Genomic DNA, 17,084 nt, shown 5'->3' on the forward strand with positions numbered 1-17,084 from the left:
GAAGAGGGAAGCGGGGAGATGGAGAGAGAGAGAGGGGAAGGGCGGAGAGCGAGAGGGAGAGGAGGGGGGCAGGGACCTGTGGCGGCCCGGGTGGGGGGAGGCCGGAGAGGGGTGGGGAGCGAGCCGGAGAGAGGGCGGCAGGAGGGGTGGGGACCGAGGAAGACCCAGGGAGGCTGCGACACGCGAGCTCCCCGCAAAAGCGCTGCGCCCCGGGAAGGGGGCCGGGGTGGGGGAGGGGAGGGGAGGGGACTGGGGACGCGCCCGCCCGCCCGCGCCGCCGGCGGACAGCGGGTTAAGCATCTCCGCGGTGGAACTTCCGGATGTGACCACAGAGAGAGGGAGAGACCGGGAGGGGAGAGGAGACGAGCGCCAGCATCCCTCGGGCGCGCCGACGCCGGGACCCGCGCCCCTCCCCGGCCCGCGGGCTGGCCGTCTGTCTCGGGGAGTTCAGTCCTCCCAGGACCCGGGCAGGGACCGGGGGCCCCGGGGAGGGGGCCTCGGGCGACCCGCCCCCGCTGCTCGCCCCCGCCGGCCGGCATGCGCCCCTGGCTGTGACCCCCGCGGGGGAGGGCGCCGGGGGTCCATGCGCGCAGCCTGCACCCCGCCCGGCGCCGGCCGCTGACGGCGGGGGGGTGGGGGGGCCGGGCACCCAGCCTCCTGCCCCACCCCCCGGCGTCGGCCCCGCCGGCCACCCGGGCCGCAGCCCCCGGCTGCGCCCTCCCCGCCCGCCAGGCCCTGGAGGGACCCAGCAGCGGCCGCCGGCTTCAGCCCATGGCCCGGAGGGTAGGTCTGAGGGCGGGCACCGTGCGCCCCAGCCCGTCTTCGCGTCTCCCGTCCGTCCGTCTCCCCCAGCCCATCCCGCCCTCTCCACCATCTCTTCCTCTGCCTCCCCTCTCCCTGCCCCTCGGTCTCCCCCTCTCTGCCCCTGTCTCCCCCTCTATCTCAGGCCCTTTATCCTACCCCCCACCCCTGGCTGCCCTCCCCAGTCCTTCTCCCTGGTCTACTTTTGTTCCCAGTGCTCCGGGGTCAGGGGTGGGCACAGTGCTGGGAGAGGTGGGTCTCACCAGGCAGGGCCGAGGGCTTCTCTCTTTTATGGTCCTGGGGATGGGCGAACCCCGAGGAGACAGGCGAGGAGGTGAGTCTGCACCTTTGGGGGCAGAGGATGCGAACGCGGCAGGACTGAAGACCCCAGCACACATCTTGGGGGCGCAGGGAAAGGCGGGAGCAACTGGATTCAACTTCAGGGCTCAGGAGAAGTTGGGAGAAGAGAGAGTGAGGGGCGGAGAGAAGGAGAGACACACGCAGGTGACCCTGGTGGGAGCACTTGGCTCCTCCTCTCCCGAGTCCCTGGTGCCTGCGCCTGTTGGAGCCTCAGTTCCTTCATCTCCAAGGAAAGGGTTTGACCTTGTGATTTAAAGGCCCCTCTGGCCTCCCTGCTCCGCGGGCTTCTGTGATGACAGGACGCAGAAATCTCACCCGGATGCTCATGGTTTCTCTGTGGGGCTGTTTGCACAGTGGGTTTGTGTGGTTGTGCAGGGTCATACTTTCCTTCAACAAGTGTTTATTGAACGTGTGCCAGGCACTGTGCTCAAGGCCTCATTCATTCCTTCACTCACTCATTCATTCATTCATTCCTGTGCCCTGCGTTTGGCTGTGTGTGTGTGTGTGTGTGTGTGTGTATTGGAGTCACGTGGTGGGTGGGGTGTGACAGGTTGTTAAGACACACTCAGATGTGCAGATTTGACAGCTGTGAAATGAAACTGAAGTGGGGGAGACTGTATGTAGGTTCGTGTCTGAACGATGCATGGCTTTCGTGGGAAGTGTCCGTGAGCGTGACTTGGTCTCTCTCTGCCTCTCCCTCCGTCTCTCTGTCTCTCCCTCTGTCTCCTTGCATTTCTCTCTTTATCTCCTGTGTCTTTCTCTTTGCCTTTCTTGCCATCTCTCTCACCATTTCTCTCTCCTCCCCTCTGTCTCTCTCTCCACGGCTCTCTCCCCTCTTCCCTCCCCTCCTCACTCTGTGAGGAGCTGGTAGTTACCAGCCAGACCATCCCTGACCCCTGACCTCCCACCCTGACCCTCAGATCCAAGACCCTCATTGCCCTCACCTCAAGGATCTCTGATGGGACATTTGTCACAGTCCAGGGGTACAAGGGAGGCCGTGAGACAAGGCCCTCAGTCCCACCCAGCAGCTCCACGGACATGGGGGGCATAAGGAGGTGGAGCTTGGACACTCGGGGAACAGAAGGGCGGGTTCCTGGGGCAGAGAGGGGGCATCTCCTGGGTCCCAGGGTGGGGAGGTCTCTTGCTGGCGCTGACGTCTCCCTGGGGCTATCTCTCTCTCTCTCTGTCTCTCACCTCCCCTCAGTACGATGAGCTGCCCCACTACCCAGGCATTGTGGATGGCACTGCAGCCCTGGCTGGCTTCTTGGAGGCAGTGCCCTCGGCACCGAGAGCCCCGGGGCCCTACGGCCCCCACCGGCCTCCCCAGCCCCCTCCCCCGGGCTTGGACAGCGATGGCCTGAAGAGGGAGAAGGACGAGATCTACGGGTGAGTGGGGTGAGGGCCGAGGGCTCCGTGGGGTCTCGGGATGTGGGCCTCTCTCCCACTCTCTGTTTCTTTGTCTCTCTGGGTCTGTTTCTCTTTCTCGCACTCCATCTCACTCTCTCTCTGTCTCTCCGTCTCTCCTCTCTGGGTCTCCTGTCCCCCTCCCAGTTGCTCCATGCTTCGCAGACCCCTGCCCTGCCCTCGTGAACCCTCTCCTCTCCTGCTCCCCCCAGACACCCGCTCTTTCCGCTGCTGGCCCTGGTCTTTGAGAAATGTGAATTGGCCACGTGCTCACCCCGTGATGGGGCCGGGGCTGGGCTGGGCACGCCCCCGGGCGGTGACATCTGCTCCTCCGATTCCTTCAACGAGGACATTGCTGCCTTTGCCAAGCAGGTGGGCACCCCCCATCCACCACGTGCCAGTGAGGACGGGCGGGCGGGAGACAGGACGTGCCCTCCCTGGCCTCTCTCTTCCTCCCAGGTCTGCTCCGAGAGGCCCCTCTTCTCCTCCAACCCAGAGCTGGACAATCTGGTGAGACCCCGGCCCTCCCTAATGCCCCCTCCTCCAAGGGGTCTCCTGTCCTGCCCTCCATAGCCCTGGGGTTGGTTGGGGGAGCTGACCCACGTTCTCAAATATCGAGATTTGTGGCCCATCTGCAATGCAGTGTAGCCGGGAGTTTGAGAACAGGACCAATGGCCCGAGTTCAAATCCCAGCTCTGCCACTTACTAGCTCTGTGAACCAGAGAAAGGAGCTCCCTCTCCCTGTGCCTCAGTTTCCTCATCTGTAAAGTGTAGCCTGTAGTAACTTCTATCCTGTAGGGCTGTTGTGGGTAATTAATGAGTTCACGGGAGCTTAGAACAGGGCCTGGCACCGAATGGGGACTTGAAAAGCTGTTCTATCAGTTGGGAGGACAGAGCCTGCGCCACAATGAGTGCAAGGACTCAGGTGCAAAGGAGAGAGAAGAGCGGGGAGGAGAGGGAGAGGGAGAGGGAGAAATACCCTGGCTTCTCTCTCCCTTTTGTTTTCTAAGCTCCCACGAGGGCTTCCTATTGGCTGAACCCTTTGGCAAAGGACTCTGGGAAATGTAGTTCGCAGGTGAAGGGTGGGACACGGAGCCGAGGGCAGGCAGGGGAAGGGTGGGCTAGTATTATTACAGACCCCTCGGCTCACTCCTCCTGTGATGGACCCCCTTCTGTCTCCTGCACCTCTTCCTTCTCCTCGTTTGTCTCTGACTCTCAACGTAACGCTCTCTCTTCCCTTAATTCTGGGTCTCCATCTCTGTTCCCGGTTTCTCTCTCTCTCTGTCGCTCTGTCTGTGTCTTTCTATCTCACTCTTCGTGTTTCTCTGTCTGTCTTTTTCTCTCCTTTCTCCTCCTCCTCATCCTCCTTCCTCTCGCTCTGCCCTCCCTCCCTCTCTCCCTCCTCTGTCTCCCCCCGTCTCTGTTGTCAGATGATACAGGCCATCCAGGTGCTCCGCTGCCACCTGCTGGAACTGGAGAAGGTGAGTGCTTCTCACTTCCCCTCACACCCTCGCCTGCCCCCCGTCCCCCCCCTCCCCCTCCCCCAGAGTTGGGGCAGAATGCCACCCCCATCCCTGTGTACCCCAGCCCTGGCCCCCGGGTGGCCCCCCCAGTACCCCGGTGCCCCCTCAGGTCCACGACCTGTGCGACAACTTCTGTCACCGCTACATCACCTGCCTCAAGGGAAAGATGCCCATCGACCTGGTCATCGAGGAGCGGGACGGCGGCTACAGGGAGGATCTTGAGGACTGCCCGGCGTCCTGCCCCAGCCTCCCGGATCAGGTGGGGCACCAGGCATCTCCCTACCACCAAAGCCGTGTCCGGGCCGCTGGGCCACAGCTTGAGGGCACACACACGCTACAGAGCCTCAGAGCCGCGGTCAGACACGGCCTGTCCACGGGGCATGCGCCAACCACACAACAGCCGCACAGCCGGGGAGACGGCTGGACGACAGCACACACACACACCCCAACAGCTGCAGACAGGACCCCTAGACTCGGCTACACCCACACGGGTTCCCACACAGCTATGCAGTCACAGCCGTTCTCACTCACAGCCGGGCAATAACGTATGCCACCAACTCAAACACACACACCCCAGCTGCAGGACAGCGTCATAGACCACACAGCCTGATTGGGACAGTGCTGTTCTAGAGTGTGTGTGTGTGTGTGGTACACACACCCCAACCACACAACAGCCACACATATGGGCTCTGATACCGCCCATGGCCGTGGCCCACCCTGATATAGTCACAGAGCCACCCGCCTGCTTGTGCAGGAAGCAGGATCACAAATAGGACAACCACCCCTCGAACTACAGCCACAAACAGAAAAACGTGGCTTTGCAATAGTCAGATAGAGCCACCTGGCCATCTCAGAGGGTGACACAACGATGCTCGAACACCACTGCATATCCCAGCTTTGCCCGTGGAACAACCACGCCACGGCCACCTCCTCTCCAGAGACAGCCTTGCCATCTCGGGCACAGATGTAGGCACACTCACACTTACGTGCCACACACACACAACAGTGTCAGGACAGCTTCAGGGACACCGATGTGGATGCTCACCCACAGCATCCGATCGGATCCGGTGGCAGAAGAGCTACGGGCGACAGTGAGAGCCGTGCTCGAAAGCCTTCAGACCCGACGTTGCTGCGGTTTGCACACAGCCCGTCCCCAGTGCTCTCAAATGCACAATTCCATGCACACATACCCAGCCTGCAGAAATCCTCTCTGAGCTCCGGTGTCTCTGGCTGGGCCCCAGCAGGACATGAATGATGCACCCACATTTGGGGAGGGACTGTTTACAAAGCAGTGGGCAGGGTCTGCGGCAATCAGTAGGGCAGGGGGGTACCCAGGGTTCAGCAACAGCAGGTGACTCTTTCCACCCCCCTGCACCAAATCTGCCTCCCAGAAATTGGACCAAACCTAAGGTAATCGACAAAGAGGTCTTCACGCAGTATCTATGGGTGGGCCGGCCTCCTGGGACACACAGCTGGGGCAGAGGGTGACTCCACCACATTGTCACGTTCCTCAAAGTGTGTCGGACTTTGGATAAAGAAAACACAGCCCCAGACTCCCTGATCTGCAATTCTGAGACCCCCCCAAATCTCTGAAAACTGAAAGTTGTGGGGTTTTTTCTCCATAAGTTGAGTGCAGACTCATTTGGCAGCAAAATCTGACCTGAACTAATGAGAGACTATTTATAGCCTTTATTTATTCCACTTAGTTAAATATTCATCCATTTTGCTGCAGAAATGTGAATGAGTTTGATGACGAGGTTATGCCCCAGACCCTGCTGGGGGTGCTATGAAATACGCGGTGTGTGCACTGATTTACTCTCTGAAAATGTGAGAAGTTCTGAATTCTGAAACACTGCAGGCCCCCGAGGATTTCAGATAAGGTGCCGTCAATCTGTATAAGCTCATCTTTATTGAGCGATTGCTATGTGCCTTTACATAAATTAACTCATTGAGTCCTTACCACACTCTGTGAGGTGGGGGCCGTTATTGTCCTCCATTTTCCAGGTGACGAAACTGAGGCACAGAGAGGTGAAGTGACTTGCCCAAGGTCACACAGCCAGGAAAGAGGCAGGGATAGGCTTTACACCCAAGAGTCCTAGCTCCAGAGCCCACGATCTTAGCCACTGTGCTATATGGTACCCCAAGCCTTGGCACTGACTTTCAACTCTTGTTTTCCAGAATAATACCTGGATTAGAGACCATGAGGACAGTGGGTCTGTACATTTGGGGACCCCGGGTCCATCCAGTGGCGGCCTGGCCTCCCAGAGTGGGGACAACTCTAGTGACCAAGGTGAGAAGCTTGGGAGGTGGAGGGGACATGTGGGAGTCAGTCTGAGGATTGAAGTTAGACAACAAGTAGGACTTCCAGAGGGGCAAAGACGGCTGGGATGTGAAGTGTTGTCTTGGGTGAGGGTTCTGGGTCCCCCTGGTCCCCCACCTTCACTGTCCACAAACAACATGCCTCTCGCCCCTCAGGAGACGGACTGGACACAAGCGTGGCATCTCCCAGTTCTGGGGGAGAGGACGAGGAGCTGGACCAGGAGCGGCGTCGGAACAAGAAGAGGGGCATCTTCCCCAAGGTGGCCACCAACATCATGAGAGCCTGGTTGTTCCAGCATCTTTCGGTGAGCGCGCTGGGGCCCCGGGTGCAGGGTGGGCATAGAGGAAGAGAGAAAAGGACGGCTGCACAGAGACTGAGGCCCCGAGAGAGCCCAGAGATGGGAGACGGAGGCAGGGGAGAAGTACTGAGGGAGAATCTCAAGGAGATGATTGACAGGGGCAGACATCCGTGAGCGCTACCTGGGTGCCAGGTGCTGGGTGCCGCTGAGGGCTCTTAACTCATTCAGTCCTCCCCCTAACCCATCCACCCATTCGCCCATCTATTCACCCAGCCGTCAATCATCCACCATCCAGCCAAGCATACCCTATGATGGCAGGGCTATTATTAACTCCATTTTGCAGACGGGGAGACAGAGGCTCAGAGGTCTCACAGCCAGAAGTGGGTTCAGATGCAGGCAGTGTGGCCTTAACCACTGCACAACACTGCCTCCTGGAGAGAGCTGGAAAAAGAGAGACAGGGAGAGGCTGGAACAAAGATAGAGATGGAGAGATATGGGGAAGACTGAATCAGAGCAAGATAGACACAGGGAGAGACTGAGTCACAGAGGGACAGAGACAGAGAGAGCGGGAGAGAGAGATTAAGTCAGAGAGAGAGCCACAGGGAAAGATAGAGACTGGGACGGCGAGAGACGTGCACGGGGACCCTGACAGAGACTCAGAGGGCTGGTGCCGGCTTTGCCTCCTTTCTGGGTGATGGCCCCCTCCGCACGCTCAGTCTCCCTAATGAGAGCTGGCCAGTTAGTCTCTAATTGCTGGAAGAGGCGGGGGCGCCCACGGGCGTAATTGCCCTAAGCTCGGTTCAGCTTCCCTCCATTGGGCCCCAGGGGAGCCCAGAGAAGCTCAGATGCTCTGGCTGTCCTGGCCCCTGCCCCAGCCTGGGCTCGCTATCCTCGGAGACCCAGAAGGGCCAGGCCTCGGGGATCAGATGGTGGCCGGGCCGGCAGGGTGACCCTTGCTGGTGGCCACAGCACCCGTACCCCTCGGAGGAGCAGAAGAAACAGCTGGCGCAGGACACGGGGCTCACTATCCTGCAGGTCAACAACTGGTGAGTGACCCGGGAGGCGTGGGCCGTCCGTGGGGCAGCCGGGGTGGGCGGCCTGGCGCTGTCCGCGGTGCTGAAGGAGGCCCCGGCGCCCCTCGGAGCCTGTCCTCTCCTCTCCCTGTCCTCTCTTCCCGGCTCTCTCGCTGTCTCTGTCTGTTCATCTCCTACTCTTTACACCCTCCTCCGTTCCCATGACCCACCCCTCCAGGTTCATTAACGCCCGGAGACGCATCGTGCAACCAATGATAGATCAATCCAACCGCACAGGTACAGGGAGAAGGTGGGGAGAGAGGGCCTCGTGTTCCTGCGGGAATGTCAGGACCCGGGCATCCTGGGGCTCAGCCTGCACCCTCAACCCCCCTCGCAGGGCAGGGTGCAGCCTTCAGCCCGGAGAGCCAGCCCATGGCGGGCTACGCGGAGACTCAGCCACACATGACCGGCAGGCCGCCAGGTAAGGCCCCGCCCCTAAGCCCCGCCCCCAGCACACCACGCCCCTCCTGGCATTAAATTCATGGGATTAAGTTCATGAATAATACAGTGACTCATTTGCATAACAGGGGAACTGGAGATGCAAATGCAGATTTCCTGGTCCTCATTGGGTTGGCTTCTTTCAGGCTCCTCCCACCTACTGGAAGGCTCCACTTTTCCTTAAAGGACCAGCACCCTCTTAAACGATGACTCAGTGTGTCCCAATAGAAGGATCCCCTGGGGAAGGAAGGGGTGGGAGGGACTTAAGGGCATATGCAGGTGTCTGGTGAAGACCCGGTAACACTCCCCTTTTGTCTTCCAGGATCAATGGGGATGAGTTTGAACTTAGAAGGAGAGTGGCATTATCTGTAGACGCTGGATTCAGAAGTGTGAGTGTCCAATGTAGAGGGGTACTGGGTTGGAGGTTGTGTGACTCAAACCTTCGTAAGACTTCTGGACTCCAGTAGTGTGCCCACCCAGAGCAGGGTCAGCCTGGCTCCCTGAACTGAGGGTTCTCCAGGGCTTGGTGAAAAGATGATTCATTCATTCATCCATCCATCTATCCATAAACAACTCACTCATCCATCCACCCATCCATAATCAACTCACTCATCCATCCCTCCATCCATCCGTCCATCCATCATCAACTCACTCATCCATCCATAAATTTCATCAGGCATCCATCTACCCACCATCCACCAAACATCCATCCACTCACTGTCCATCCAACCATGCGTTCACCTACTCACTCATTCATTCATCTGTCCACCCACGCACCCACCCACCCACCCACCTCCATGTTGACCCACCTGCCCATGTGTGCATCCACTTGTCAACTTATCCTTGTGTTCCCCCACCTACCTACCCACCCATTCATCCACCCATCCATACATTACCTACATCTCCAAACATATATTGAACCCCCACTCCACGTCCTGACATGCCTCAGGTATAATCCAGCTCTTGAGAAGGTTCTGGGCTTCTGAGGAAGGGGACATCAGAAACCAATGACAATCCTGTGCAACAGTTGAAACAATAAAACACAGCTTGCTCAAAGGAGGGAGTCATCAGCTATCTCTGAGATATCAGGGAAGACTTTGTAGAGGAAGTGGCCTCTGGGTGGGGCATCGAAGGATGAATAGGAGTCCACTGGGTAAGAGTGGGGAGCAAGGTAGTATGGTGCATTCTTGTACTCTCCCAGGTCTTAAGACTTTAGAGTATCTTCTCATTTAGCCTTCACAACAATCCCAAGAGGGAGAGATTATTATTATCTTCATTATACAGATGAGACACTAAGGCTCGGAGAGAAGAGGTCACTTATATAGCTTCATTGGGCTCAGGAAAGCATAGGGAACAGTATGTGCAAAGGCCCAGGGTTAAGAGGCAGCCTGGAGTTTCTAAAGCACAGATTTTGACTCTTCCCTGGATTAAAACTCTTCTATAGCTTCCTAGTGCCCTCTGAATGAAGTCCAGACTCCTTAGTTTAGCATCTATTCATTCATTCATTCAATACACATTCCCTGAGCTCCTCTGTGCCCGGCCCTGTGCTGGGTGGTGCTCGGGACACCATAATGACCATACCACCTCCAGCCCTGTCCTCAGGGGACTGATAATTCAGTGGGGAAGACACCCGTGTCCCCAGACAGTGACAACCCAGAGTTCTCAGGGCTGGGATGAGGGAACCCAAGAAGTGGAGGGGCCGGGGGGGGCATCACACCCAGGTTGGAGGGTTCAGGGAGGAATTCCTGCAGGAGGAGGTATTTGACCCAGACTGGAGGATTCAGGGAGGGTTGCCTGGAGGAGGGGACTTTGGAGCTGAGACCAGCAGAATAGGAGTGATGCAGGAGAGGAGGGAACAGCATGTGCAAAGGCCCGGTGCACTTAGAAGCTTCCTGGCTATGAGCCACACACACACACACACACACACACGGGCGGGGGGAGGGATTGGGCTGGACTGAGGCTAGTGAGTTGGTGGGTGGGTAGTGAATTCAGGGTCAACAGAAAGGCTGGGAGCTGGGAGTGGAGACCTGGGAGGGCTTAGGCGTGGAGGGCACTGGAGGCCTGAGCGTGGGAAGGACAGATGGCTGGCTGTGTTCAGAGCTGGCAGGCCAGTGGGGGTCTCGGCCCTGCTCTGATCAGTCGTGGACAGGTGTGGCCTGGTGTGAGCGTCAGGGGACCTCTGGGGTCAGGAGATGGAGATCCTCCCCTTCTCTCTCTGCCCTCCTTCTCTCTCCCACCCTTGTCTTTTTCTCTGTCTCTCTCTGTTTTTCCTGCCTCTGTACACCTCATTCCTTCTCTCCACGTCTTCATCTCTGATTCTCTCGATGTTTCTTCCTCTGTCCTCCTCTATGTGTCTCTCTCTCCTTGTCTTTCTCTAAGTCTTTCTTGGTCTTGACTGTCTCCTGGTCTCTTTTTCATCGTCTCTGTCTGTCTCTGTCCCTCCTCCATTTCTGTTCTGACTCTGTCTCCTTCTTTCTCTGTTTCTCTCTCCCTCTCTGCGTCCCTCTCACTGTGGGGCTGGTGGGGGCTGACGTGGGGCCAGACCCGCCCTCTACCTCCTGATGTGACCTCTCCTCCCCTCTCCACAGACCCCAGTCTCCGGACTGTGACCACCAGGCTCACATCTGGTTCTGGTCCCCGCCTGGCCCTCTGGCTTCAGGACCCCACCTCTTACGGCTCCCTCACTCAACGCCTACCTCCCTGGGGCCCCTCCGGGACATGGGGGGCCTGAGCGCCCACGCGAGGGTCTCTCAAGGACAAAGACAAGGCCTCCAGGCCCTGCGCCCTGCTTCTGCCTTCACCTCCGCCCAGAACCTGAGCTGAGATCCTGGGCCTGAGTCTTCAGAAGATGGCGGCTGGGGGTCCCCCACCTCCAGGACAAAGAAGGGATCGGAGGTGGGCTGGGGCCATCAGGAAAGAAGGGTCACCTGGATCCGACATTTTGGAGAGGTTTCCTTCATCCTCCCAGCCCACCCCCCTCCCCTCTTCCCTACCTCCCTTCTCTGATGTCTTCTACTTTTTTTTTAATGATAAAGTCTTAAAAACAAAAAGCCACCAATCTGTGTTCTTGTATCTCTTCCCAGACTCAAATTCTCATCAATTTGAAGCTCATGAATCACTAATTGTAATAATAATTGATACTTTTTATCCTGCTCTCTTCTTGGGCACTCTGTATGTATCAGTTAGCTATTGCCGTGTAACAAACACCCCCCCCAAAATTCGTGGCCCAAAAGGCCAACTATTTTGTAGCTCCTTATTTGTGGGTTGGTATTTTATTCTAGGGTCAGCTGGGCAGTTCTGGTGGTTGCCACAGGGCTCTCTTGTGCATCTGTGGGCAGCTACGGCTCTGCTGGGGGCTCTGCTTCTGAGGGTCCGCTGGCTGGCAACAGGGGCAACAGCAGCGACTGGACTGCGTGGTGACACCGACCAGCATGCTGTCTGGTTTGTTCACATAGAGGATTGGTTGGACTCCAGGAGAAAGCAGATGGGCCCAAGGCCCTCGAGGCCCCAGCTCAGATCTGCCACGTGATTATCTCTGCTGCATTCTCCCGGCCACTGGAAGTTACAAGACCAGCCCAGATTCCAGGAAGGAGAAATAGACTCCACCGCCCGCTGGGGGGGCTGCAAACTCACATTGCAAGAGATGGGGGTACAGGGAGGGAGGAAGAATTGTGGCCATTTTGGCATCAGTCTCCCACACTGTGGCTCTCAGATTACCTTCGCCATCTGTCCCACGGGAGATGAAGAGGCTGGGCCTTGAACAGCCTCACCCTGATGGACGTGGGTTCAAATCCAGCCTCTGGAACATAACAGCTGTGGTACCTCAAGAAAGTGACTTCCCCTCTCTGGGCGTCAGCGTTCACATCTGGAAAATGGGGAGAGTGGCGATACCTGCTCACAGGCCTGCTGAGCTGATTGATGCGGGTGTGGAAGGGCCATGCTGAGAACAGTGCCCTGCTCAGTCACAGGCAGAGGTCACGGTCTGTGACTAGAGACGCTGATGGGCTAACCAAGCCCCTGGGTCTCTCAGCTTCCCAGACCTGCTTCCCCCGAGAGACCAAGAAGGCAGAGCGGGGGTGTCTCTCTCTAGTCCTGTTCGCCTCACTCTGTGTCTCTCGTCTCCATCTTTTTCAGTTTTGGTCTCTCTCTCCAGGGCCCCTGCTTTTTGTCCCCTCACCGCCCCCAGGCCCTCTCCTGGGTGGCCCCCCAGCCCTTCCCGGCCCCTCCTTAGATCTGTACAGGGCATCATGCAAGGGTGTCACGCCTGTCAGGGCAGCCCCACCCCAATCGTGCTCACATCTGCTCTGTGTTCGAGGCCCCTGGGTGCCTGTGTGTGTCATGGTGGGTGTCGGGGCGCCAGGAGAGATGTGTGCCCCTGAGTCCCACCCAGCAGACCCCGGACGGAGATTCACACAGACGCACACATTGCTACAGATACAGCCGATGCCAAGATTCACACTGACACTCAGAAATACACACAACCGGACACCCCCAGCACACACACAGGACACACACAAAGATAGACCCACACTCAGAAACACGGCCACACACAGGCATGGAAACACACACACACACACATACACACTGGGAAGCTCCGGGAAGAGTCACAGATAAGCCACCACACATTTATGTTTTCAAACACATATTCGCACACAGGCATACACATGCTCACGCATCACACGTCACACACTCATGATCACACACATTCACACTCGTATATAATCACAAACACATGCATTCATTCTCACACTCATACGTTCACACATGTTCAGCTCACACTCGCTCACACATGGTCATACAACAAAACGCAAACTCACGACATGCATGTTCGTCCTCACTCGTGCTCACACGTGCTGATGCTCGCACACTCACCGACATCACACCCGGGGGGGTGCCCACAAGATGTGGGCAGAGGCTGACACCAGGGAAAGTTCCAGCAACAGCCACCTGCGGAAACATTCGTGTGTGACCAACAGACCGACAGGCCGGACAGCAGGGAGATCACAACCCTGACTCCAGCAGGACCTGCCCAGGTTCAAGTCCCCAGTCTGCCACTCACCAGCCCGTGACACTCACTTGGATGGTGCAGACCGGGCTGGGGATGTGCCGAGACCCTCAGAGCCCGCCTGGAAGCACCATGCACTTACGCTCACCTCCTACGATGCTGCAGCCTCAGAATCCTCGTTGTGCAAACAGGGAAACTGAGGCCCGGGGCCCCTGGGCCTGTTCTGTCCCCAGCCGTGTTAGGCCCACAATGGCCGGTGTAAGGAGGCTCTGCGGACTGGGAGACCCGTCTCCTAAGACTCTGAGATTTTGTTCATTGATTCATTCACACAGCGGATCCCTTCTGTCCACCTCCTGCCAGGCCGGGCGCCAGGCTCCAGGGAGAGGCCCCGGGCCCCGGACGAGGTGGCCGTGCATGAAACATCCCTCACGGGAAGGTCAGCCGCTGCTGAGTCCGGGGTCTGACCGCTCTGCTGTGTTGTCCCCAGACGCCGTGGAGCTCAGGGCAGACGCTCAGTGGCTTAGGCTCTTCTTAGTGGAAAACGACCAGACCCCCCACTTCGGGGCCTCTGTCTGGGCGGCTCCCTTTGCCTGGGACACCTGTCCTGGCTCAGAGGTCGCCTCCGCAAAAGCCAGGAGCAGCCAGACCACAGCATCCCGCCTTCCGACCGGCACTTGTCTCCCTAGCGCCCCCTGTTGGCCTGTTTCATGATCGGCTTGAACCCCAGCCCGTCAGAAGACAGAGTTTGTCTCTCCATCACCAGCTCGGATGACCTGGGGCCTCCCAGCACCCAGCACCCAGTGGGTGCGCAGGAGGCAGGAGGAGAGCGGAGGAGGCAAGTCCGTAGTTCTGAGCCGCAACCGCCTCCACCGTGTCATTCATTCGGGCCACAGGGATTTCCTGCGCCCGCGCTCTCTGCTCGTCCCTGCACGTCAGTGGATAAAGACCTCTGCCCTCGCGGAGCTGATGTCCTCGCGGGGGAGACCCACAGTGGACCCCTCACCTGAGCGTGTCGTGTAGCCTGTGAAAAGGTGACAGGGGTGGGAGCGCGCCTGCCTCCTGTACCCATGCGTTCACCCTTCGTCCGGCGCGTGCTATGTGCCAGGCTCTTTTCCAGGAGCTTCAGACCCACCAACCCGGTAAACCCCACTGCTAAGCCCCAACAGGAGGTTGAAGCAGGCTCCCCATTTCCCAGATGAGGAAACTGAGGCTCAGAGAGGCGAGATGGCTCACCCGGGGTCACACAGCTGCAGAGCGTGCGTCTCCATCCAACCCAGGCGGCTTGGCAGCTGGGGAGCCTGCGCGTTAAACACTCCGCTCACGGCCTCTCATTTTTTTAAATATAATTCTAAGATTCTATGATTTTTAAAGGGCCTAACACTAACTATTTTCTGGGTTCAATATTGTTTTGGGGACTGTGATTAGTATTTTTCTCTCCCCAAACTCCCCAGGACTGAAGCGAGATGGATGAGGGATAGACAGTGGGAAGGACTTCCAACGACCCCCCCCCCACCCCCCACCCCCTTTGAAGGCAGGCCAGGAAATGTTGTTGGGGAAGGGCAGGGCTGGGTCAAGGCCTGAGGTCTGCTTTAAGGGGAGGCCGCTGCCTTCATGCAACCCCTGCCTGGCTGGGGAGGGAGGGGGGAATAGGGGATCCTGAACTGTGGAGGAAGGGCGGCTCCTCTCCTCCTCTCCCACCTTCTCCCGGTGCCTGGAAATGCCTCTCACTTAATCTTCTCTAATTAAACCAATTGGATGTGCCACCGGCAAGGAGGGAAATTGGGCGGGAGGTTAATTGTAACTAAAAATACCTCCTCCACTTCCTGGGGTGAGGAACCAGAGGCTGGACCCCCAGTCCTGGGGCCGCCTGTGCAGCGGGCGGGTGTCACTGAGTGGGATGGGCCCGGGGGAGGTGGGGACCCTGATGGGTCTGAGAGGTGGTCTGTGTGGGGCTGGTGGGCAGAGCCAGGCAGTCTCGGGTCCGTGTGTGTGTGTGTGTGTGTGTGTGACCATCGTGTGGTTGCTGCCACGATGGACTCAGGACGGGGGTCCGTGTGCCATCCCGGGATGGCGCCGCCAGGAGTGTGTCCGCGGCTGAGCCTGTCATTGAACGGGGCGTATGTGTCCCTGAGGGTCCGTGGCTGCGTCTGTCACGCTGTGCCTGGTCTAGGTCGCGTGTCTCTGCCTGTGTCTGTCACCACCAGACTCTGGTCACTACGTGTGTCTGGGTGGGATTGTGTGGCGAAGCGGGTCTTTATAACTGAGCCTCCTTGTGTGTGTCCGTGGCTGTGTCTCCGTAGCATCTTGTGAATTACGTGTCCGTGACAGTCTGACTCCGGGTCATCCAGCTCTGATGCCTCAGGATGTGGGCAGGCGATGAGCCTGGGCTCCCTCCAGAGGGCGCTGGGGAGCCATGGAAGGTGTTGGTTTGTAACAGCTTCATTGAGATGTAATTCACATACCATGAAATCCACTCATTTAAAGCGTGCAGTTCAGTGGCTGTAGTATATTCAGAGTTGTGCATCTCTCACCACAACCAACTGTAGGACATTTTCCACACCCCGAAAAGACACCATCTACCTCTTAGCTGTCACTCCCCATCCCCCACAACCCCCAACCCCAGGCAACCACCAGTCCACCTTCTGGCTCTGTGGATTTGCCTGTTCTGGACATTTCACAGGATTATGTGGTCTTTTGTGTCTGGCTTCTGTCACTCAGCATAATGTCTTCCAGGCTCATCCATGTTGTAGCCTGAATCAGTACTTCATTCCTTTTTATGGCTGTGTAATATTCCACTATCTTGGGAGGATTTTGAGCAGAGAAAAGACAGAGTCGGGTTTGTGCTTTGCCCCTCGGGCTGTCATGTGGAGGGGGGAATTGAGGGGGTGTTATGGGTTGGACTGTGTCCCCCAAAGAGATAGACTGAAGTCCTAATTCCAGCACCTGTGAATATGACTTTATTTGGAAAGAGGGTCTTGGCAGATAACCAAGTTAAGATGAGGTCATTGAGTGGGCTCTAACCCCATATGACTGTGTCCTTACAAAAAGGAGACATTCAGACACAGACAAACACACAGAGAGAGAGAAGACAGCCCATGTCAAGACGGAGGAAGGGAGTGACGAAGCCAAAAGCCAAGGAACACCAAAGACTGCCAGCAGAGCGCCAGGGGCTGGAAGAGGCCAGGAAGGGTCCCCTACGGGTTTCAGGGGGAGCACGGCCCCGCCGACACCTTGATTTTGGACTTCTGGCCACCACAAGTGTGATAGAATGAGTTTGTGTTCTGAGTCGCCCATTCGGTGGTACTTCGTTATGGCAGCCATGGGGAACTGGTACAGGGAGGAGCCCGGCCAGGGCGGGGACGTGGGAGGGAAGGAGCGGGCAGAGCAAGACTACTTAGGAAGATGTGCAGGGAAAGAATATTGGGCACAGAGCCACTTTTTAGAGATGAAGGGGCCATCCAGTTAATATGTGTCACCTAAAGATGGTCAGTGTGCATGTCCCCAACAGCTCACGGCAGGCTGGTAAACGGTAAAACACAGCTGGCTCCCTCAGAGGCGGTTACCTTAGCGTTGGGGGTGGGGAGTGGAGGTGAGGGGCAAAGAGCGAGCCATCAGCTGCTGATACGCCTGAGGTGAGGACCGAAGAATAACGGTTGGAGGTCGCCGTTGACCTTGACCGGAGCAGGTGCAGTGCGGAGTAGGGGGCAGCGGGGGGCTGGGCAGAGGCTGACAGGGAGGAGGTGAGGGGAGCGGAGGTGAGGACGTGATGTAAGTGCTCCACGCAAGCTCCAGGGGCTAGGTACAAGGAAGTTCGTTTGTGCTGAAGCCTGGGGACGACCCCAGGCGTATGGAGTGGTGATCG

General features: G+C 57.8%; 1 protein-coding gene across 4 annotated transcripts; it reads left to right on the forward strand.

The window, feature by feature from the left end:
• The first annotated feature begins 341 nt into the window (after nt 1–341).
• Nucleotides 342–11,013, forward strand: MEIS3 (Meis homeobox 3). Of its 4 annotated transcripts, none has more exons than XM_004440195.3 (13): nt 343–783; nt 2,366–2,547; nt 2,778–2,937; nt 3,025–3,075; nt 3,996–4,046; nt 4,249–4,347; nt 6,267–6,378; nt 6,564–6,712; nt 7,676–7,752; nt 7,958–8,016; nt 8,117–8,200; nt 8,540–8,606; nt 10,806–11,013. In XM_004440195.3, the coding sequence occupies exons 1-12, from the start codon at nt 772–774 to the stop codon at nt 8,587–8,589; spliced, it is 1,086 nt and encodes a 361-aa protein (XP_004440252.1). In that variant the 5' UTR covers nt 343–771; the 3' UTR covers nt 8,590–8,606; nt 10,806–11,013. The 4 variants fall into 4 exon arrangements, with proteins under 4 accessions (XP_087277580.1, XP_087277581.1, XP_004440252.1 ...); XM_014795287.2 differs by having other exon boundaries at nt 344–783; nt 4,198–4,347; XM_087421454.1 differs by having other exon boundaries at nt 342–783; nt 2,778–3,075; nt 4,198–4,347.
• The last annotated feature ends 6,071 nt before the right edge of the window (nt 11,014–17,084 follow it).

The sequence above is a fragment of the Ceratotherium simum genome, chromosome 33, assembly GCF_057802395.1.
Source record: "Ceratotherium simum simum isolate JZ-2026a chromosome 33, ASM5780239v1, whole genome shotgun sequence".
Classification (NCBI taxonomy): Eukaryota; Metazoa; Chordata; class Mammalia; order Perissodactyla; family Rhinocerotidae; genus Ceratotherium; species Ceratotherium simum.